The sequence below is a fragment of the Anopheles darlingi genome, chromosome 2 (genome assembly GCF_943734745.1).
Source record: "Anopheles darlingi chromosome 2, idAnoDarlMG_H_01, whole genome shotgun sequence".
NCBI lineage: Eukaryota > Metazoa > Arthropoda > Insecta > Diptera > Culicidae > Anopheles > Anopheles darlingi.
Genome location: NC_064874.1, coordinates 17,194,592 through 17,217,299, shown reverse-complemented (window position 1 = coordinate 17,217,299; position 22,708 = coordinate 17,194,592). Strand labels below are relative to the sequence as shown.

Here is a 22,708-nt window from a genome sequence, read left to right as displayed (position 1 = left end):
TTTTGCGGTCGGTGATGGTTGGTATTTGAATGGTGTGATCGAAAAATCATGATCCCCATAGCAAACATAATAAGGCATGGCGTAAAGCCATCGACATCAGGAGGGAGGGAGGGAGGGCAGTGGGAAGACGGAGTCGGAGTAATCGCGCCACGCGGGGCCACAGCAAGGACCCCGGAGTCATAAGAGTCATCCTTAAAAGGGATATTTGCCTTGGCGAGGAAGGGACAAGCGCAGCGGAAACAGCGGAACGGAAAATGGCGCAACCCCTGGCGCTGGTGTCTAATTGTTGTCGCACGGCCACTGGGGGAAGGACGACCCATTTGCCTGGCCAGATTTGGGCCTGTCGTGCGGCGTTATTAATATAAGTGTAATGAGTCGTCGCCATTAAGATAAGATATGGCGGAGGTAAAGGAGGAGAAGGAGGAAGTACGACGGACACGGATATTGCGCCGCTTCCTTAGCCTCAGTGCTCATTGAATTATTGGCTCGGTTTTGGATATTGGCAAGACGTGCGCTCTAGTCACGATCACCGCCTTTGCACTGCCATAACTCCGGATGACCGCCACACCACCACTAGGGCATGGGAAAATCTTCTAGAAGTTGCAGCTGTGATCTACTTTTCGGGATCCGGATCTCCCTTCGCCGGTCGAATCCATCGCAACGCAGCAGTACACTGTGGTGTAGGTCAAGGTCCCTGGGCACACGGTCAAGATCATAGGTGGCCCCCGGTGGCTTCGACGACTGAACAGCTGGCGCCTTGACAGCGCCTTCTTTGGCGGCTTGCTCCTCCTCCTCCTCCTCCTCTTCCTCCCCCTGCAGTACTGCCGGTTTTGGGCTGGTTGGCTGGCACGCGGAAACAAACGCGATCCCGCGATCGACGCCAGAGAGCCACACGACGACAGCGACGACGACGTCCGAAGGCTCACGATGGCAACGCTGGGCACGATGAGTTCAGCTATAGAGCACCACACAGAGTGAGCGAGCGCAGGGAGCTGTATTGGCGTTTTCACAAATATGGCCATCTGGTTGGGCGTTTTGAAGAGGGGGGAGTGGGGAGCCCGTGTCATAAACGCTAGAGTGCGGCAGCGCAGGCTCTTAACACCTTCACGGCAGCGCGGTCAGGCCGCCGAGTCCGGACATTGATTTTCGTGAAATGATGCGTAATGGCGCCTCGTTCGCCAATTTTTTTGTTCGCTTCCTCGCTTTTCGTTCGTCGGTTTGGAGGCTGCAGTTATTCGTGTCACTGCGGGTGCTAATGAACGGCCTTGTGAGATGTCACGTAGTGTTCAGTGGCCGCACGGCAGCAACACTTGAAGCCACTTCATTCACATTCGAACTGTATGAACCTCCTCCTCTTCGTTGACGCGTTTTGGCATTGAGAGGAGAAACCCCCGCTTCGGAGGATGAGGAGATGCCCGGGACAAGAGGCTTGAATGTATGCAAATTTGGCCGTTACTCTGGTGTAGTACGCGCGCGCGAGGTGCTGCTCGAGTTTGGGCGTAATGGTGTAGAGCTTTGCCCTGCTGTATTCGTTGTTCGTTTCGAGAGTTCTTCTCTCGGTTAGGTTCGTTCGCACTGGCATTGATAAGTGTGCATTATAGCTGACTTCCACTACGCCCTCGGAAGGGAACGGAAGCGTTCCGACGTTGGTGGTGGATCCTACGCCATGTTTGGCCGGTGATGATTCACACACTCTGGCTGCTGGCGCCCCTGAAGTTCCCTCGAGTGCACACTCGTATTTGGGCATCAATCAAACGGGCATCACGAGTCGTCGCTTTGTGGAGCTACATCCCACCTAGCCATCGGAACTATGAGATCGCAATGGTGGTAATTTTCGATTCGTGAAGTCAGCTTCTTCAGCGCTCTGATATTGGCTTTGAGTTCTTTAATATGATTTGGATTACTGCCATACACCTTACTCTTCAAATAGCCCCACAGTAAAACAATCCGGTGCCGCCAAATCCCACAGTTCAAATCAAGTGACCAGTTTTCACAGTTGAACGATTATTTTCAATATACAGCGCTACAATTACAGCCCACTTTTTTGGCGTGAATCGATTCATGACTAAAATGGCAGAGTTATTGAACATTTAAATAGGTCCTGTCTAGATGGCTTGTATAGATCATGAGAAATAGGAGGAATCAACTGGTGAAGTGTGTCCTGGAGATACTGATTTGATGCATGTAATAATGAAAAATGGTTGACAATTTTTTTTAAACAGATATCAATCAATTGAGAAAACGATATGTTCTTATTAATTCCAGTACGTTGCTAATGTGTTGTGCTAGATAGTTAATTTAAAAGGTCAGGAAAATAGGTGGACTGTTCAACCGTACAGTTCTCACCTCGTTTCCCAATATCCCATAAAATAGCGATCGCGTTGTCTCTGCGCGACCCAGCCACATCGGTCTCGGGTACGAAAACGAAAGCAAACGCCCCTGCATACCACCGTACGACCGCTTTCCAACGACGAAACCCGCACGGAGATAGGAAACCCATTCATTGAACCGTCATCGTTGTGGGCAAAATACTATCACCCCCGAGGGCGATCAGTGAAGCCCCCTCCGGGCAAATGCATTTCCGTCATATCGAGATGGGGGACCTCCGGGATGAAGGATGCTCCAAATTTGCTTATCAGCCCCTCGTTAATCGTCACTAGGAATGCATCCCATTACAATAGCTAGCTAGCCAGCCAGCACCACCCAGACAGCCAAGCTGCCCCGGCAACGAGACGTCAACAACGTTGTCGTCGTCGCTCAATGAAACAGAAATGGAACATTCAACACTTTCTTCCCTCGATCCGAAATCCGAGTGGAAGAAATGGTCGTTGGCTGAATCCACAGCTCTGCCCTTCCTCCACTGCCGCATGGCCATGGTACAGCAATAAGTGTCACCAGCACATAAAATTCGCTTCCCACATCCCGTTGCGCCCGTCGCATAAATCAAGTCACACCCCTTGTGTGTATATGTGTGTGTGGGGCGAAGGACGACGAGTTGGCCGACGCCCGGATGCAGGTCGTCCGTCGGCGAAGCGTTAGCGTGCTTGGAATGTGCCCCGGACTACGACGTTGCATTTGTGAATGTGTGTGTGTGTGTGTTTGTTGGCTTTTGTTTTTTTTGATTTGCCTCCGGGATTGGCCCTAGCGCGGCTCTAGGATAGCCCACATGCCCGCCGGCACACTTCGCACTAACTTTCGCCAGACCTTTCGTCCACCGGACCGACCGATCGCTGCTCCAGGTGTCCGCGTCGGGGTGTGCTGCTGTGTCGATGGTACTTAACTGCACAATTCAGCGAACTTACGCGTGGTCTACCCGGGCAACAGTGATCTATCTGCATTGCGATCAGCACCACCCCATTGCGTTGCGGCCTGGAAACTCCGTTTGCATAATGATGTGCAGCGTGTGCGCTCCGGAGAGACAATCGAGCAAAACAATCGAGGACCACAGAGCGGTACAAAGGTCGTGCCATATGAAACAGTGGGCTTCACTCAGCGCTGATCGTTGGTAAAATGGCGATGAGTTCTCGGGTTCACGCGACTAACCATGGAACGCCTTCTCATTATGGGCCTGCCTGTGGCGCACCGTTGTCTACACAAATTTGTTGATCTTTTGCGTGGCCTCGCAAATTTGACAGGTGAAATCTCCCTGCATCTTGCTCGACCATATCGTGCTGCCCACATCGCCAGTTCGTGACAGAGCAGCGCAGCAGCAGACCGTGGCCGGAAACCGGCAGCTACTTGTAGAAGTCTCTTCGACGTAGTGGTGGTGGAAGCGGTTCGCTTGTTACGCCGTTTGGTCCGATTGTCGAACCTCTCCGGAGATGGTGAAACAACCATGAGAAGTTCACGTGGTACGTTAGTTGACCGAACCGGGAGCTGGACATGCACATGAGGACACGCGTACGTTTCCCCTCCTGCGAGCCACTGGTACCTGGGGGGATTGCTGTGCGAATGTAGTTAGATCCTATCAATCCTATCGCAAGCCTGTTTAAGTCACGGCCTGTCAAGGGGGAACCGTTCGCGAGGTTTGCGATGTCAGTGGACACCGTTTTTGGGAAGTAGCTAAATTATTCAGACGAAAGTGAACACTGTCAATATTGTGACAGACAGCATTATCTGGCGTAGGCGGACGCTGCTCTCTAGTCGGAGTGGTCGGTCATTCAATGCGTAGTTGACCATATTTTCCCTTGTGTTTGTTTCCTATTTTGTGGAACTAGAATTCTCTTGTTACACTCGACATAGCACTATCTAATTTAGCGACTTCTTGAGTCAATGTTAGAAGCGTGAATCATATCCGGTGTATTACGCCGTTAATCAAGATCTACTCAATTATCGTTCACGGTGACTCGGCTCTACAGGTTATAAAACTGATCAAAAGTAATGTCTACAACAGTGTGACGATGGTGACATTGTGTCTTCTCTTCGTTGGGGGCAAAATTGATATTTTCATCACGTCACTCCCCGAGGGCCACCACCACTGCGGGTTGTGGGCGTCATTTAGAGTTTCCAAACCTTAGGCCTCCGCCAGCCCTCTACCGTCCTACAAACCGCCTGGGGCGACCAAGACCAAGGCTGCTTCTGCTCATCACCAATAAGTCAACGAGTTGTGTGGCGGTGGATTGCAGCTCGACATGCTACCACTTATCTTAATCGTTAATCTATGCCACACGTTGCCTGTTGGGCGCGAGTCAGCCGATGGCACGAGGCGATCGAAGTGATCGTAGAGATCGCTCCCCTGAGCAGCTGCACTGCGGCTTCACGAAAGGAAAAGTGGCCACAACGAGGGCGGCCAACACGAGAGCTTTTCACACCTCTACTGACCGACCGAACGACCGACCAACTCTACCGATCATCGCCGATTGTTAGTCTCTCATAGGCGGCAGATTATGTACGGCGATGCTTCGTCATCACACCGCGCCGTGTCCTCCTCCTTAAGCCATTGAGGTTATGTTTCCATTCCCTTTTGTAGGTTAATGCGCAATGATGACCATTTGAATGGTGTCGCTGAGAGAGAGAGAGCGAGAGAGAAAGGAAAAGGGCGAGCGATTATTCACTTGGGGGAGTGCGGCTTAGACTATGTGATCACCAAGCCTCGAGCACGATCTTGGCGCCGATCTTGCAGGCAAAAACCGCCCAGTACATGGTTGGCCAGGGGTGGTCGGTTAGGTTTCGATTGCAACATTAGAGTCATTTACCACCAAGCGACGCGGGATGAAGGTCGTCAGAAGCTATGCCAGTGTTTGGGTGTCGATTGATAGTGCGCGGGAGGGGCTCATGTTTCATGCTGTTCCGGGGTGATACATCGATATGACACGACCAGGCGTTGGTGGATCATAATGAGCCGGATAAAGGATGAGAGTGAGTTATAAAGAGAAGAATAATGATGATCATTCGATGATCATCCGAGATCAGATGTTTGTTGAGCGGGAAATATGTAAGAAAGTGCTATACAGCCCATCAAGAAGGCTCAACACAAGAGCCCCTCCGCACATGTATCAAGATGGCAAATTGGAGAGATTCAAGATGGATCGAAGCTTCTCTGTGATCGGGGATACTATAAGCCTTCCACCAACGAACGGCATTTTACGCAATAACTCGTTAGCATATTGCTACTACTGTGCTGTGCGGTATGAAAGACACATGTCCGAGTACCTGACAGATCCGAACTACATTCCATAGCGCATATGCTCAACCTGGCAGAGATCACGCCAGATCGGACCAGGAATTAGCTAACAGCGTGACCAAGGATATTATGTCACGTTCGTGGCGTACGATTTGAAGAGTGCCACTAAGTACGTTAACAATAGCTGACCAACACTCTCGGCTTCCTCCTTCTAAGCGCACCACCAGCTACTGAATCGGCTAGCAACACGGAATCCAACACCATTACTCTGGCCTCGGTAGTAGTTTGCGATCGCGGCCGGAAAGCTAATAATCAGCAGTTGTCAAAATGGAACGATCTACTGGTGAACCCCTCGTGACGTCCTTTGCTACTCCCGTGACTCGAGTACCTTCTTTCGGTGGTGGCCTGGAACGCGTCGCTAGTCGTTAATGGACGGGGGAACTAGCAGCTAACAGTTCTCTCAAATTAGCCGCTCCAATAGTCGCGGTTGATGTAGCTCCATAAATTCAGAAGAGGTAAACAAACACCAGCGTGCCAGTATAACAGTGCGCTAGAGCTCACGGCGTGACCGGTGAAAGTGATCGATTTGCATCTCAAACTCCCCCCCGTGGTGCGCACGCGGGAATGTTCGCACCAGCACTAGCCTGGGTATGTGTTTGCGTAGCCGATATCTGCGACCTGCACCCTGCCGGAAATGTCGCTCTCAACAAAAGCGAGTGCCCTGCGGCGAAAAACAATTGCCAGTGTCTGCCCGCTGGAACTGCGCTCCGGTACACAATACGGTAATCGAACGCATCTTTCGTAACGACGCAAGCTGGACAACAAACAGCAGCAGCAGTAGCATTAGAGCATCTGGAAAACGGTGGGATCTGAAATTTGCATAACGGAATGGTTCAAATGCCATCTCGGCCTTACTACTGACCTCATTCGTTGCGTTAGAAGTTAGTTTGCTCGGCGATCTATATGGTTCGTTCGTGGGACAGTTCCATTTTGCAAAGGTATGGTCTGTCATGGAACAGTCCGTCTCGATAATCTTTGTGATCTGAACGATTGGTTTAATATGGAATTAGGGAATGCGCATGTCCCACGACCTAAAAGATAGTCGCCATCAAATTACTCGATAATATAGTTTCCGACAGAGCAAGTGGTTTGTGCCCGCATCATGGCATGTCAGAATGAACTGTATAACTTTTTATCCTGCATCGTACTGTACGGAACAGAGTCATGCCACCAATCGACTCGATAAAGTAGCTTACCATAAGTTTTCGTGGAAGCAAATGATCGGTTTTGTGTACATCAACAACTACCCCATTCTATTCTACATTCTAATATTTGGAAAAAATTATTCAAAAATAAAAATGCAATGCATGCCAAACATTACTGCAAGTCACTAATCGATCGTATATGCTAAAAGTAAAGCATTCATCGTACCAATCTACGCCGTAGCTTAGCAGTAGCAGCCCCATGACGAAGCCTTTCCATCTTCACAAGCTTTTGCACTTTGTCGTACCCGAGGCGCTTGAAAGGATCTTTAGTCCACGCATTCCTACCTCGCCGTGCATATGCTTCAACACATCTGTGCATTTTTCGATTTCGAGTAGAAAATTCCATCACCTGGCGGCCACTACCACTGAGGGGACCCCGACAGAGTCTTACTCACTGCAAATTGCTCTGTAATTGCTTGCAGTTCGTCGTAGCTGACGCAAACTAGAAGGGGTGATCTGGTTAGAATTTGCATGCCTCGTGCCGTGATCTCGGCATTCTGGACCGGGCGGCCAGTCAGACCCTTTAACACCATCTCTAGATACCATACCACGGAATGTGAGATAACATTTTGACTCTTGGAATGTGGTTCTTGCTGCCAGCCCAGTCTAATGCCGGAGGAGATCCTTCAAACGGGACACGTGCTAACACAACCGGCCAACTGTCTCAATATGATTCACTGAATAGTTTACGCACTCGTGTAGCTACTCTGTGAATTACTTCTAGCTTCAAATGGCTGATGGGATGTGCGTGCGGACGACACCTCGTAATTTCTCTGCATCTCTTTGGCCTCAAAAGCTGACTACTCGGTTCCGGCAAGCCGGCAGTCGGTGTGACCTCATTGTCATTCTTTGCGCAAGTTTGTTTGCTCAGTTTGTGCACTCAACTTCACTCAACTGCAACAACTGCCTGGAGTGCTGCTGTGCTGGAGCAGCCGTTCGGACATGGTAAGGGTCGAGCGGAGCGGGGTTTCCGCTGAAACCAAAGATTCCATTTTGCTTGTGGTGTCCAGCTAATTGAAAACCAAACAGTTGATTAAAACGATTCGCGCGTTGTAATCGCGCATGTCGCGTAACTGGCGGCACCGGCGATCGCCGCATCCGACACGGTCTACCAGGGGCCGACCGACGCGACGCGACGAGACGAGACGCGACGCGAACTCAGTGCAGATGCAGATGCCCATAAGGTAGCGACTTCCGTACGAGCGAGCTTGTTACGCGCTAATAGAACCACTTATCCTACATTTATTTGCGACGCTACACCCTGTATTACGCATCGTGCCGGTAATCACCGGACACCCGTGTTTTCGAGGGGTTTACCCCACCGGCACTGGCACTGCAATACTCCGACCGAACAGAATTCCTGACCGAGGCGAGTGTAGCACATACACACATTGCTGACCTTCGGCTCTTGGGTGTCTGATGAAAGGCTCCTTTGTAGGGTACGATTACGCACCTGCGCCTAAGGTAACCTCGGGGCGGCATAGATCAATCGGGCCAACCAGTGAACCTTTCCAATCTTGTTATCAATGCGCCGTGACACGGCCGATCAAGATCGAGCTGCAGCAACTATTTCGCGCACGCAATTTTCTAACTATGTGAAAGACAAATAATCAAACCACCCTTTGGGTGGTCTGGTTCATAGGGTCTCTATTTAGTACTTGCTGCATGTCACAATTTGTTTTGTAAATCAACCGAACCGGTCTGACACTGTCGAGCTATCATTGGGATTTCCTGCTCCTTTTGAGCTGGAGATAATAACGATGAACAGCTAACCGCTCATAATAGATGTCCTAATTTGTCGGGGAACTGATTGTTCAGCAAATCTGATTAGATAAATCACGCTCTAGATTGAATTTATTCCCTGACACGGTGCCATTACCCATAAGAGGTTGATATTTGCAACCTGCTTCACTCTTCGACCTACGAACCGCCTCGTCCTTGTCGCGGTCTGCTGATGCAGCACATTCCCTCGATCGGACAATGCATCTCCTTCACACGTACTCCTTGCGTTCTATTAATCTCCCATTTTATGGATCAATTGATTTCATCATCCTTCCACGATGTGATGCACCCACCGGCGGTGGTACGGTGGAGAAGATCGTAACTTTATTCTGGATCGTTAAAGTCGGTCCAAGATGACACCCTTGGCAAACGCAGGCGCACCATCAGGGGTCGCATCACCACCCTATCGGAGGCGGTGTCCAGAAAGAATGAAACGGCCGCGACGGGACGGATGGAAGCACGTTAATGGAAGAAAATTGAAGTAAAATGTATCGAATTACTCGGTGCCGTCCATCAGCGAATGTTCACAGGGGAGATGATGCTTTGCTTGATGGAGTGACACATTCCTCCTGCTCCTGCCAGTGTCTGGCTGGCGATGCCGATCTTGCGTGGGTTTTGTTTTATTATAAATAAAATGAAGAGAGAGAAAAAACTAGGCAAAATGACGAATCACCACACGCGACGATCAATTGAGGCTCTGCGTGTCTGGTGGTTGGTGTCTGTAAAGGCGTAGGAATTAAGTCGAATCATCGGTCGGTATAAACAGCCGGATGTCATAAGCTGCAATAGAATCCTCCCACCGACAGCCTCACTGTCATCAAACTCAAGATGGACGAAACCGGAGTTAATACTAAAATGGTTGAAATTGATAAGTCAAATCAGAAACCAAATGATGACCACTCGATTATACAAGTTCATTGTAGTTCATCTTCGGGGCGCATCGACAGATCCGTTCACGTTGCTCTTCCAAGCACGAACTCTCTTCCTCCCAAATATGGCGCGCGATTATGGGACATTATAGTGAAGCTTATTGCGAATCGAGGTATTACAGAGGCAACAGCTCCGACCGAACGGTGTGACAGATCGGACCGATTAAGCGATCAACATGGCTGACAGGCGGCGGCAATACAGGAAGAAATACAAACAATAGCAATTGCGCGGAATGGCTTGACAAACGGGACCCCCTCTCCCATACTGACTGGGGCCATTCGTGCGGCCCACGTGCAGCCGCCCCATGCCTCACCAGCTACAACAGCAACAACAACATCTGCAACAGCAGAGCCACAGTCCGGCTCCGCAGGTGGCAATCCGGGTATTGAATTACCGTCGATCAAAAAACCGATCGACCACAAAGTGGACGCGAACGGTCAGCTTCGATCACGAGCGAACTCAGCTCGCGATCGCGATTGCGACCGCTGGGGCATTTCCTCTGCACTGTACTCTGAGCACGATCCCGAGGAGCTGCCACGCACCGGTCGGTCGATTCTCGGTACAAAATCGAAGCGCTTTATTAATGAAATGATCACGAATTTATTACCGTAATCGAAGTGACATGATTTTGCCTCGCACTTCCTACACCCTCTTTTCCTGCTGGCTGCCGCTCCGCAACTCCCTCGCTTCCGCCCGCCACAAACATACTAAACCGTACGCAATACCGCGCCATGCGGTGGAGAGGAACGGAGCTGGAATGCTGGAACCGTCCTCTGACCTTGGCTGTGGCAGTCAGTCGCCAGCCGGGCCGGCCCGTTGTTTTGTTACGTGAGCACCCTGTGATGGCACCCTGTGTCTACTGCTACGACACATCCTACGCGCCCTTCGCTTAGCCTTAACCCCACATCTTATGCCTGGCAGAGCTAAACGGCGCTAAACGGCGTTTGGCAGTCTCCCGCTACGCCCGCTGAAGCTTCATTTTACATTCTCGACCGGTCTCTTCCTCCCACTTCTCCTCTTCCTCGTCCTGCTGCTGTTGCTGCTGAAACAGGCTAGCTAATACACAGGCCCAACAATTAACGGTAAGGCCGGATTATCGCTTCGACCAGACCTTTAGAGTCCGGAGCTTTATGATGACGGCAAAACGGAGCCGAGGGCTTAAAAGGGTAATGCGGGAGCGACTTTACGAGCGGCCGTTCCACGCTCGTTTGTGACTCACTGACCCATTCTCTCCGATTAGCACACCGGACCACGGGTTGGGCGCTGCGAGAGAATCTGCAACCAACATTGTGGCGTGGTGCGTGCGGCCACAGCTTTACAGCCCGTTTATGAACCCTTTTTTAATGACCGCTTGCGTCCATTGGCGGCTATTTGTCATGGTACCCGGAGCGAGACGACGGTCGAGGTCATACAGGTGCCACGCTACTACGCTGACAACACTGCTGCAGCAGAATGGGGTTGGGCGTTGCAGCAAGCGGAACAATGCATCCCACGCGGATCGAACAATCGTCCGCGACCCGACGCCAACGGGCCCGATCAAAACAAGAAGATATATAGAGACAGTAGTGAGGGCTCTCAGGCAGTGGATGATGATGAAAAATGGATGGCATGATTAGAATAGGAAAACAGGTTCCTAATTGGATTTAATGACATGATATGTCAATTAATCCATTTAAAGCCCTCTAACCCCTCTAGTTCTCATCTCTGGAAAGTGTCGTGCCCAAAAAACTCGACTGCTCGACCAACAGTGACAGCTATTTTTTGTGTGCTTTTCATGTTTTCTGCCAAAAGCCATCTTGCTATGCAAATACCACGTACCAGGACAAAACGACTGCAAAATCCAAACATCAGGTTCATCCTGGGGATGAGCGCGATGCCATCCTCTCTTTCTCTTTGATGGAGTCCGATATTTATTGCTTCCATCTTATTTTCGCTTCTCCACATGGTTTCCCATAAATAATACTTTGTTGCTTCGGTCGTCTCGGCGTCCCGGAAGGTACTCGTGGAAGAACCAGGCTGGGGACAGTCTCGTGAACATGGCCGCTCGCTTGCTGTTGTGTATGTTATCAACGCCACTAAATCGGCGATGCTCCCGGGCCCGACTGTCCCATTTCCATTTACGTACCGCGAGACAAACCGAACCTGGCCGTGTGTCGATATATGATGATGGAGCATCCTGGATTCATCCCTGTTCTCCATAGCAGGTGGGGGTGGTGGTGGAGGCGAGGATGATGATGGTGCTGCTGCTGCGGCGAATAAATCAATCACAACCTACATTTGGCCGTTGGAAATCTAGCCAAGCCGTTGGATCAAAGGGGAACGGGTACTCTAGGGATGCCCAACAAAGGCGACGACGATCGCGGGCTTGGTCTACTGTTCGCTAATCAGCGACAGCCGCTGCCGTAAGGACCGCACACGCGCGCGCGCGACCAAACCAGAAGGTCGGTGGCTGTTCGGAACTCCCGGGAACCAGAAGCGAGCGCTCGGATTGGGGAGGAGAGTTTAATGAATAAATTTGAATCTCGTTTTACAGGCGCGGATGGTGCGCTGTCCTATGGATGATGCTTATGCCTAGGCGACGTACAATACGATCGAAACGCTGGGCTGCCCTGTGTGTTGGACGGACGAGGTTCTATGAGATGGGCCACGTGCCGGCGCACATACCACCAGAGCGCTGCAAAAGGCGCGTTCTTATTGTCTCTGTTCCCTCGCACACTGGTGCCATTGTGATTGTGCTGTTTGATGCCACTTTGCCTGCCCACCTTCTTGGCTGATGGCGACCGGGATGGCAAGATTGAGCAACAACGGTCCTCCGATCGCCATCGTAAACGTGTATCGACAGACGCATCCGCGATGTTTATTGACAGTCCGGCCACGCCAATCCTGTATGGGTGTCTGTGTGTATGTGTATGTGTGCGTGTACGTGCGAGTGTATGTGGGCTTTCCGTATGGTGACCGTGGTGGTCTAGGGCAAATGCTTGGCAATCCAAATAGATGCACCACATATGCCTTCCAGATGATGCCAACCACGCAGGATTAAGAATTCGTTTTTTTCAAGACAAGTCTCGATTGCACGACAGCAGGGAGCAGTGCGGAGGAGAGAGCGTCGTGCCGGAGGTCCACGATGTCCCCCCACACGGTGTCCGGCGGTGGTTTCGCCAACACCCAAGACAGTGTGATGTGAGTAATGTTTTCGTTGCGTAAAACGGTTCTCGGGTGCTCGCGCGCCTACACGACACGCGTCACGCCACACTCCGCACCACATCGCGATCGCGTTGCAATTTCAATGGCATCCACGACATGACGCTCGCTGAACGGCCAGCTGTGCAGTGGGTAGAGGAGGTTCTCATATCCATGCGTTTTGGCTTCATTGAAAATCGACCTTCCGTTTAGTGTGTAGCTCCCAGTAGAAGAGATTCTGCTTAACTTCTTAAACTAACGAGCATGGGATCAAGCGTATCGGATGTTGGTAATACGATCAGGTGTCTGTGTGTGTGTGTTCTTGATGCTTCGAAATTGAAAAACTCTACACAGGCGGGAACAACAGCGGGAACTATCTCGAAATTCCAATCCAACCAAACACTGCTGTCAACAGCTCAACGTAGCAGTGTCGTGATCGTGACCCAGTAACACTCTGTTTTGCTTTTTTCGGTCGGTTGTTTTTGGATGCCGGAGACCAACCAATGCGTCCGCATCCGGGCCACTCCCAGGGCGGAGGGTTGTCTACAATAATGTCCACAAATTGAATCGACTCGTTCGACGCACGCCGTCCATCTGGTCCCACTTAAGCCGTGAGCCACGTTTTCCTGGTGTCAATTTAATTATGGCCAATCGATAGGCGATCGTACGGCGGTCCGGGGGGTAACCAGAGTGTTCGCTCGGATAAACAAACGAGCAACGCGGGTTCGCGGGTTGTGTGTCCGTTATGTGGTCTACACTTATGGGCGTCATGGCTGACCAGCAGCATCATATCGTCACGCGACAGTAGCATCCGGTGTCAGCTAACATCATGGCGGTCTCGTTCGATCCATTACTGAAGGAACCCACTTAACTCGCGCGGGATAGTCCGATGGCACATGAAACATGACGTCTGGCCGTCTGTTCGTTACATCGCGGACATCACTTCGTATCTATGTCGCAAAGTAAAGAGTGAGAATGAGCGAATGAAGCTTATCAAGATGTTCCCGCATCGGTATCATCGGAGAATGATAAGAATCGCAAAGCTACCAACCTCGCCGTCTCCTCTGCCAAGTGTTTTATAATCCTTGCGACGTTGCGAAAGATTGTGGGGCCCGTATGCACTGGTAGCACTGATTGTGATAAGCACGGATTTACTCTTTGGCACATTTCACTGATAAACCGAGCACCAGCAGCACCAGAACTTCCTTCTGCTGCTTCCATCACTCTCAGTGTGATGGGATGCGACGTGCCGCGATTGGTAGAGATCCGATAGAGGAAGCGGGAGTGGCGCAAGTTGAAGGAATTGATTCGCTATCGACAACGAACTCTCCATTCACGTGCCTTGCATCGTCCGTATAACCGTAGCCTAGTTTTAGCCGACCTACACACACAGACACATACAAACAGACTGGGCGGTCGTATGCCGTCAAATCGATGTCAAGTGATTGCCGATCTACTATACAATCTACTGCGCTGTGTGGCTACACCACCGCCCCATTTGCGACGATTCATTTGCGTGACGCGCAAAGTGCGAACAGGCTACCTCCTCCTGCCAAGCATCAGCGTAAGAGGGTATATGCTGGGCCCTTGGCATGAGCCGCGGTCGCGCGATACAATGTGTTTTACGATGATTTATGCTCAGCTCCCTTTGACTTGTGACTTGGCCGGCCGGCTGGCTGGCTGGATGGTGCTGGTTATGCTCTCGAATCTACCACATCCTTCCTCCCTCATCGATCCACATTTCGGTGGATGCCCTAGCACTGTAGTAGCGATGCGTGGGGGCTGCTAGAGTGCTGGACGGCTGATATAGAAAGAGAGGAAAGCCGTCATGTGTACACAAGATCACGCAATGCCTATCGCGGGCCGCCATGCCCCTATCGAGTAGGGTCATCTATCTGCGCTATACCGACGCCCTTCGGTTCCCTTACTGGGACCGGCTGGGGTAATTTATTAGATCGCGACGACAAGATCGCGTGCTGTTTTGCTATGCGAGGCTATCAGACATAAGGTCTCCGTAGAGTGTCCTCCCCTGCTCGAAGCTGCTGACTAACGCACCATACCATTATTATCACGCTGCCTTCTGTTTCTCTTGCCTTTACAGAACTTCCTAAGCACGTAAGCACGTCCGGAAACCCGAAAAACAAAATCCCCGCCCGCCAAAATGGACGCCCGAATCGGTTTGGAGTACATCATCGAGAACAACGACTACGTGAACAAGTTGGGTCTAGCGCTCGACACCAACAATGTTACGGTTAAGAAGCAGATCTTCGAGCTGCTGTCGACGCTGTGCGCGTTCAGTGGCAGCGGTTACAAACGCGCCATCGAAACGCTGGAGCACTATAAGGTAATGTAGGAAATTACATCTTATCAACTCGTTTCAAGTTTCACCAAAAAGTGCCCCGTACGATCCACATCACACTAACCACATGTCCTTTCTTCCCGCCGTCGTTATCCCTTTCGTCAACAGAGCATCAAAGGTGAACGGTATCGGCTGAATCTGGTCGTGTCCGAGCTGGACAAGGCGACCACGCTAGAATACCAAATAGCGCTGCTGGCGTTCGTCAACTGTGTCATCATTTCGGCTGGTTCGCTCAAGGATCGGATACGAATGCGCAACGAGTTTATCGGTGAGTAGATCGGCACCAACATCGGTGCAGGTGGGCCCGAAAGGGCGGTCCAACACGGTGGGGGGGGGGGGGGGAAGGGTTTGCGTGGCTGGTTTCGCAAGTGAATCCATATCCTTCATAAACCGTGACGTGACAGTGCAGGAGCCGCAGGGTATCTACCCGCACATTCCATCGATCGGCGGCTATTACATTACAAGCGGCTCTTTGGCATGCAGAGCACGTTCCCACCGGAGCATGTGAAGAATGCTGGTGTCATGTCGTACAGCGTCACATACGGGATTGGGGCACCAGTAGGTCCAGTAGTGTTTAATATGATTTATGATCCTCCACGCGGGAGAAACACCGTTGTTTCGGGTGCCAAAAGCATTGTCCGTGAATCCCGCTTCATTTTTTTTGCACCCAACGAAAATACCATGAATGGACCATGCGGTGGTTGTTCGGTATCGGTTGGGGCAGGAATTTCGGAGACAATGTTCTGCACAGATCTTTACAGTGACGGGGGGACATTGCCATCCATCATGCGACGTTTGAGGCAATTCAATCAGTTCGAGAAAGATGCCAATCCAATCGTCGCGAATTGTACGTGCGTTAAATCAATAATACCTCTCATGCTGGGAAGATGGGAAGCTCGGAACGAATTGTGATGAATTATGCCGAACTGGCGAAACGATCAACCGACCAAACGATCAAATATTTTTCGGCGCATCAATATTCACGGTGCGTAAGATATCGCGGGGGTTTATCCAAAGACCTTTTAACGTTTAATGGAAATGTTTAAAAACTCCCATCTTTGTGGTAGATTTTTATACCGTGCAGCATTCCACAGTGAAACGCTTTCCTTATAATATGGAGCAATGATGCTGCTGCTGCTGAAACACACTAAATAAGATTTAACGACAAGAGCGATCACAACATTGCAACAATCAAAAGTTATACGATCGTACACCGTACGCAGGACCGAAATGGCGTCCAAACATGGACCTACATGCCGCCAAAGCGACCATAAGTATGGCTATCATGTCCTGCCGCGACCGAACGCCTTGTTCGCCCGCATGCCATGCTCCCAGAGCAGTGATAAATTGATGCTAATCCCTGTCTCTCTCACTGGCAAGCATACGCAGCAGGACAAGTGGTCAGCGGCCAGGTTTTTCTCGCCAGTTCTACAAAATTACATTATTTCCTTTGGCGAAACATGAGTTAGAATGTGGTTCCCTCCCCTCTCTCCACATGCTGGTAGCGTGCGCACTACGGACAGAATGGCACTGCACTCGTTTGTCATTGCATTTAGGCAGCGTGGCTAAAATGGGCCACCTTTTACATGCCTTTGACAGAAGCAATTGCCCTGGCTTTGACAGTGATACACGGTTGCTGCACTTGCAGGTGGTTTTCTCCATCCTGTCGGACTCCGGAGACCCACCATGCACACCATGACAGACAAGCTGAGGCACAAAGGGCGCAGGGAGGGGGGACACAGGGCGACCGACTAGTGTAACCAGGGTTCCTCGCTTGGTGGCAGGTTTCGGGCGGCAAATAATGGAGTTGAGATAAATTTGTGCTTGTCACTTGAGGATTACCCTATGGATACGAGGGCCCAAAGCAGCGAACAGCGGGAACACCAAGCCACAGGGCCAACGAAAATCGATAGAGCCGTACACCACACCACCACTCCCGGCATTCCATCAGCCACAGTTGTGCTCGTAATCTGTTCTCGTTATGTCGTACCTTTGGCACCTGGGTTGGGTTTAATCCTGCTTGATTTACCCCGCCACTCCCGAAAAGCCCGCGCTGTTCGCTTTTCGTAAGCGCAGGAAGTCTCACGTCCCGTGTGTCTCGTCATGGGCGAAGTATAAACCGGGGTTTCTGTCGTGAGAAACCACCTAGCCGGTGAACTTCTGCTAAGACCAGTTCGATGTAATTAACATGTTACACACCATATGCCATCCGAAATACTTCATTCCGTCGGTGGATAGGGAGAAGCATGCGAAGTGCGCTGGTGCGCGGTTTGGAATTCGTGGAATGGACGAGGTTACCCGGCTAGCTGCCGATCCGGACACCGATAGAGAGATAGAGATTGAATTTCAGTCGCGGGGCCAACGATTGATTTATCTCAAAAGATCAGACGCCACTTACCGAGACCTGTTTGTAGTATCCCTCCTTTCCATGTCCCCTTTCCGTTGGATCTCTGATTGAGACGGATCGATGGAGTTAAAGATCTAACTAAACGTTATTTGGACAGAGGCTAAATGTGCACGGCGTACGCTTATAAGACGAAATCGTGGCGTGTTTTTTGGTGAAGGGAATTTGAAGTACTCCATTACACTGCTACACGTAGGTTGGGAAAATAGCAAAGTTCAACACAATAGGCATGTCTGGAAGTGTGTGTGTGTGTGTGTGCTAGCCCATGTTTTTTACAAATTGGCTACGGGCTATGCAAGTGGTCGGAGCCGCATCCACCGAATATGATAAAGCGACACAAGCGTTGATTGGCGATGCTGATAAGAATCATCCACAATCACCATTTCTAATCATGATGTATAATGGGAACAGGGAGCGTGCTTATACTCCCTAGAAACTGACCTTGCAAGGACGTGTCATCAATCGGCGTCATCAAGCGGTCTAGTGCAGAGTGTACCCGAGGCACAACAATACCACACATACACACACGATGTTAGGGCAAAGTCACTGTTGTTAATGTAAAGCAAAAAAGGGGGTGAATTTGTACAGGCGTTCTGTCCTATCATAGAGATAGCAACCGATCTTGATAAAGAAATCGATGAACCAATGGAAGTGAGAAAAGGAAGACAATTGAGAGATTTAGCTTGACGAACGTATTTTGGGAAAAGGGTTAATATTATTCAACTCACAGTACTAATGTCTGTGTGTATTGAACAGGAAATTATTGCCTTTGCTTCTGTAGATTATAAAATAATCGAGAGAAGCATTATGCTCTCTCAAACGTCACTGTTGTCTAGCACCAATTCTAGCGCAACTGTGCTGGCTGGCTCGATGTGGGATTGCTTATCATGTACTTCATCAGCGATATGATAAGCGCTGTAGGCAAACCGTGTATCCTCTCAAGTCGCTGGTTGCGCCCTTTTCAGTAAACGTACACTGTTCGGCTAGATTTGACGTGTCTGTTTCCTATGTGACGCAAACGGACCATACCATGGCCATAATGATGCAACGGGGGCTGAATCAGCAATCGTTAGCATCGTTGGTCTGCATGTCGAGTGACAAAATATTCGCCAGTGACTTTCGGGAGCTTTCATCACTGGAAGAAGAGGACGAGGAGCTCTGTGAAGGTGAGATCAATGTGGATTACATTTAAAGATCGTTCCTGATTCCGCAACAGCGTGATGCGCAATCAGGACAATCGGGTCGATAGATGTCTAGTGGGTTTGGCTTAATGGCCCAATCCACCTTGCCGAAGCATATCGGTGTCGAGTGGAGTGTAATCAATCGTAGCTATCTTAATCCGCACTCCACCGAATGGGGACGCGCATACAGTTCACTTCGTTCTACTAGTGTTGTACCCCGGTTCGCTTTGGTTTAATTGGCCACACCAGATGGAACGGAGGAGTTAGCCATCAATTTCACCCCAGCTGTATTAACGCCGTGTACCTTTTCCTCTTTTTTCTTTCGCAGGATTAAACCTCATACCAGTATTAAATAACTTAAGGTAAGTGACATCGAGACAGGCAACGGGCCCAAGACTCCATCAGGATGAAGAACAGTTGGTTAAGGCGAACGTCCGTTGACGAGCTTCGGTGACTTCTGCGACGGAGAATACTCGTTTACAGCTTCCCCTACTGGCTGACTTCCGCGATAAGCAGCAACAGTGTGCCAATACACATGCTGAACAAAGAGACAGGTTGCGATTACCTTTTGGGCACCAAACAACGTACCCTGGCCATCAACTGACTGCCGGATATTCCGATCGCCGTTCAGTAATCGGATTATATTGGCCAACCATAAATTGACCTACGAACGAACGGACGTATCGCGGAGACCTTCCGCCAACTGGAGCTGTCGGCAGCTTCTTTGGATGCGGTACCAACCATAAAAGATTTTTGAAGTTTATCGACAACCCCTCTCTCTCACTCTATCTGTTTAATCGTACCGGAATTGCGGGTGTAGAGGGAGTGTCCACACGACATTTATTTGAGAAAAAAAAAACATTTCTGTTAACGATGGCCAAGTGATTATTCGTGGCGCTTATAACTATCGATTGAAAGTGGTCTGAGTGGTCGTGTGGTCGAGTGTTGACATGAGTGAGTAAGCAACGCTGGTTTGCGGAATCGAACCGTATGATTTATGACTATTACCGTGATTAAGGAACTTGCAGTGCGTGACGCCAAAAACCGATAAACCTTTGGCTGGAATAGAGTGCCAAGCTGAATGGAGTTCGCAGAAGAGATAACTGTGTTGTTCCGAAGTCCATTCTGGAAAAACCGAAAGCGTGAAAGTGCCAATTCAACCCTTCACTGCGACTAAGCTTTGCCAACGCCTTATTCCTCGGTCTGATTCCTCGGTTTCGTCTTTAAGTTCCGCACGTTGTAACGTCGCCAATCAATCACCTATGCTATCTGTGTCGTCGCGTGGTTCAAAGCCTTGACGTACGACATGCGTGCATGTTGGGGGCGCACAGTCACGATCTCAATCGTACGGCCGTACGGGGTGCAACGGCTCAGCGCTCCACCAAAACCGATCTACCTGACACCAAATACCTGGCTTGCGACCAAGCAACTAATTTTACTCGCAGCGAGTACACGAAACCCCTAAAAACGACGCCATTTGGCCACCGTACGTTCGTCACGTTCCGGATCACTTCGCACTGATAACACGACGACGCCTGGCATAGGCCACCGCGGCACGGAACGAAGCGAGTCCACTGTTTATCAGAACCCCCCCAAAAAATAGAGAAGAAGCTAAATTAAACGGGCCAGCCCAACGTAAACAATGCTCACTTCACATCACCGGTGCCATCGATATGAGGCGAGGGTCAAGCCGCAGCACCAGCAGCAGCTGCGTTGGTTCGGTGGACGATCTTGACATACTAATTGCCATCTTACTACCGGACCGAAGAGAAGAGAATGATGTACACGCTCGGCGAAGGTCGCTGAGGGTCTTATGGAGGGTGAACAAGCTGATAACGACTACGAGGCGGTGATACGTCATCTGATCACACTGAGATTGGTTTTAGGTTCGGTGGCGGTGACGTTTTCAATTTGAATTCGAATTTGAATGCCGTCATCCGTATCTAGTGTCGTCGTGCCATCGCCTGGTGGTGAGTAATTGAAGTGATTATGTAGTACCAGCCGTAATGCTCACTACTCTCACTCTCACTGCCGGCTCTCGTGAAGGTCGTTCACGTTTGCCGCGTGAAGGCCGCCGTTTGAGAGCGGCAGGCTTGAAAGCGCGTGCTGCAGCACACGAGAGATGATGATGCGTGCGGCATATGATGACGGTGATGATGATGATATCGTTGATGATGAGTTTGCAGTACGCAGACGCCGCGGACAACACGTGCTCGTGGTGAAAGGGTTCTCTTTCTCTCCCGCCGAAAGCTCACTCATCGCGGAGAAGAGCACTGTGCGAGAGTGCGCCATCGAGATTTGCCGGCTTATGGCACGATCCGCGGGCTGGTTGCTCACAACAAACCGCGGCCACCATCGTGAAGCTGCTCGTGCGAGCTTCGGCAATCAGATGTTTTTCGCGTGCTGCACACAATCGCTACGCGTTCGTCGTTCGTGGGGCGCCTCCTCGGCTACCGGAGTTATCGAGGAATCCTTAATTCCTTTCCTGTCCTTTGCGGTAACCTTTTCTCGCTTGCAAACGACACTAAAATCCACTGCGTTAGGACATGGATTTGTGTTATAGCCTCGAAACAGTCCAGCATGATACCCATTAGGGAATGAAATCGTCGAACCGGTGTGGCGTGTGCAGCAGCTAGATGTGTGTGATCGAGTCTATGCATCTTTCATATCGGTTATGTTGCGGCGTTCCACGGCCCCGAGCCCTTACGGTCGCTCTTGCTTACGTACAAACATTAAAGAGGCCACATTATAGAACCACCTCTCGGTACTCACGGCGCTAGCTTTCGCATGTGGGGTGCCCTCAGTGCAGTGTGTGTTGGTAGTGCCTCCACCACGCAGCAGTGTGGTCCCAGTAGTAGTGTGTAGTAGTTGAAACCGAACAAGCCCTCCTTTTCCGCGAGGACTGCGGCATTTCAGGCCAAATCCTAGCCACGCTTACTTCCTTTCGGTCCCTTCCCGTTTCCCGTTCCCGCCCCCAGAGTGCTTTTGTGTCTCTTTTGGTTGGTCTGCGTCTTTGCCTAGCGGGCCTAGCTGCTGGCGTGAGGGAAGCTATATTTAGCCACAATTGGTCCAAAAAAGGAAAACTGATGTCCCGATTTCTGTAACTTGTGCCGTGGCACCGTACCGTACCTTCTCCTTTCCGTCCAGTGCGGCCGTCCTCTCCTTCCTTTTACATCTGCAATCACGCTGTTGCGGCTAGTGATGACAGTTCGTTTTCCTGTACTGCCGTGGTCGAGGAATTTATGTTGTTTCAAGGAATCGTGGGGACGCAAACGATCTGATTGCACCGTTAGTTAGTGATGAGTAGCCAGTGGTGTCCAAGTGCGTAAGAGCTGTGACGTCGTCGCATGTCTGTAGGATCCTTGGCGTACTGGTAGTAGCAGTGGGAAAGGGTAGCGCAACCATTCCCATAGACACAGGAAGGAAGCCCACGGAACGCAGTATAGTAGGCGCAGCGAGCGCAACAATCGTCGTCGTTGTCGCCGCCGCCGTCACTGGACGCGGAGCAATTGCAGCGGATCGAACGAACGGATCAATGAACATCGTGCAGGAGCTGAGCGAACTATGCCGCCGAAAGCTCGCCAGCGTCGGCGTGCGGTTGGCCAACAGTTGAGACCTAAGATTGCGTGATTTGTGGTAAATGCTTTCTGCTTGCTGGAGGAGTGTTGCGGAATGTTGAGGAAATAGGGGACGACTGTGATAGTAGAAGGAAAGTGACAAGATGTGCTTACCTGATTCTCCGTAATTTTCTTCTGTTACTTCAGGCGGACCGCCAGCAACGTACCGGACATTGCCTCACAGATAGAAGTATTCGATGAGCAGCAAGAATGCGACGTAGCCCAGAGCCTGCAGGAGCCGAACGGAATCGATCTGAACTCGCATCTTGATGTCTTCAACGCCATTTTAGCACAGGTAAGCACGCCACAAACTCCCGGGAACACTTGTTATTCACCAGAAACGAAAACTGCAATACATCATAAACTC

At 50.6% G+C, this 22,708-nt stretch overlaps 1 protein-coding gene across 1 annotated transcript in view; it reads left to right on the top strand.

Moving 5' to 3' along the window:
• Window positions 1–22,708, top strand: part of LOC125948115 (FH2 domain-containing protein 1) — a 54,347-nt gene that overhangs the window by 23,563 nt on the left and 8,076 nt on the right. Inside the window, exons 4-7 of the mRNA XM_049673863.1 lie at window positions 14,882–15,124; window positions 15,248–15,407; window positions 19,053–19,086; window positions 22,489–22,636. Coding sequence (XP_049529820.1) covers window positions 14,942–15,124; window positions 15,248–15,407; window positions 19,053–19,086; window positions 22,489–22,636 — 525 coding nt within the window. The 5' untranslated portion in view covers window positions 14,882–14,941. The remainder of the gene's footprint in view (window positions 1–14,881; window positions 15,125–15,247; window positions 15,408–19,052; window positions 19,087–22,488; window positions 22,637–22,708) is intronic.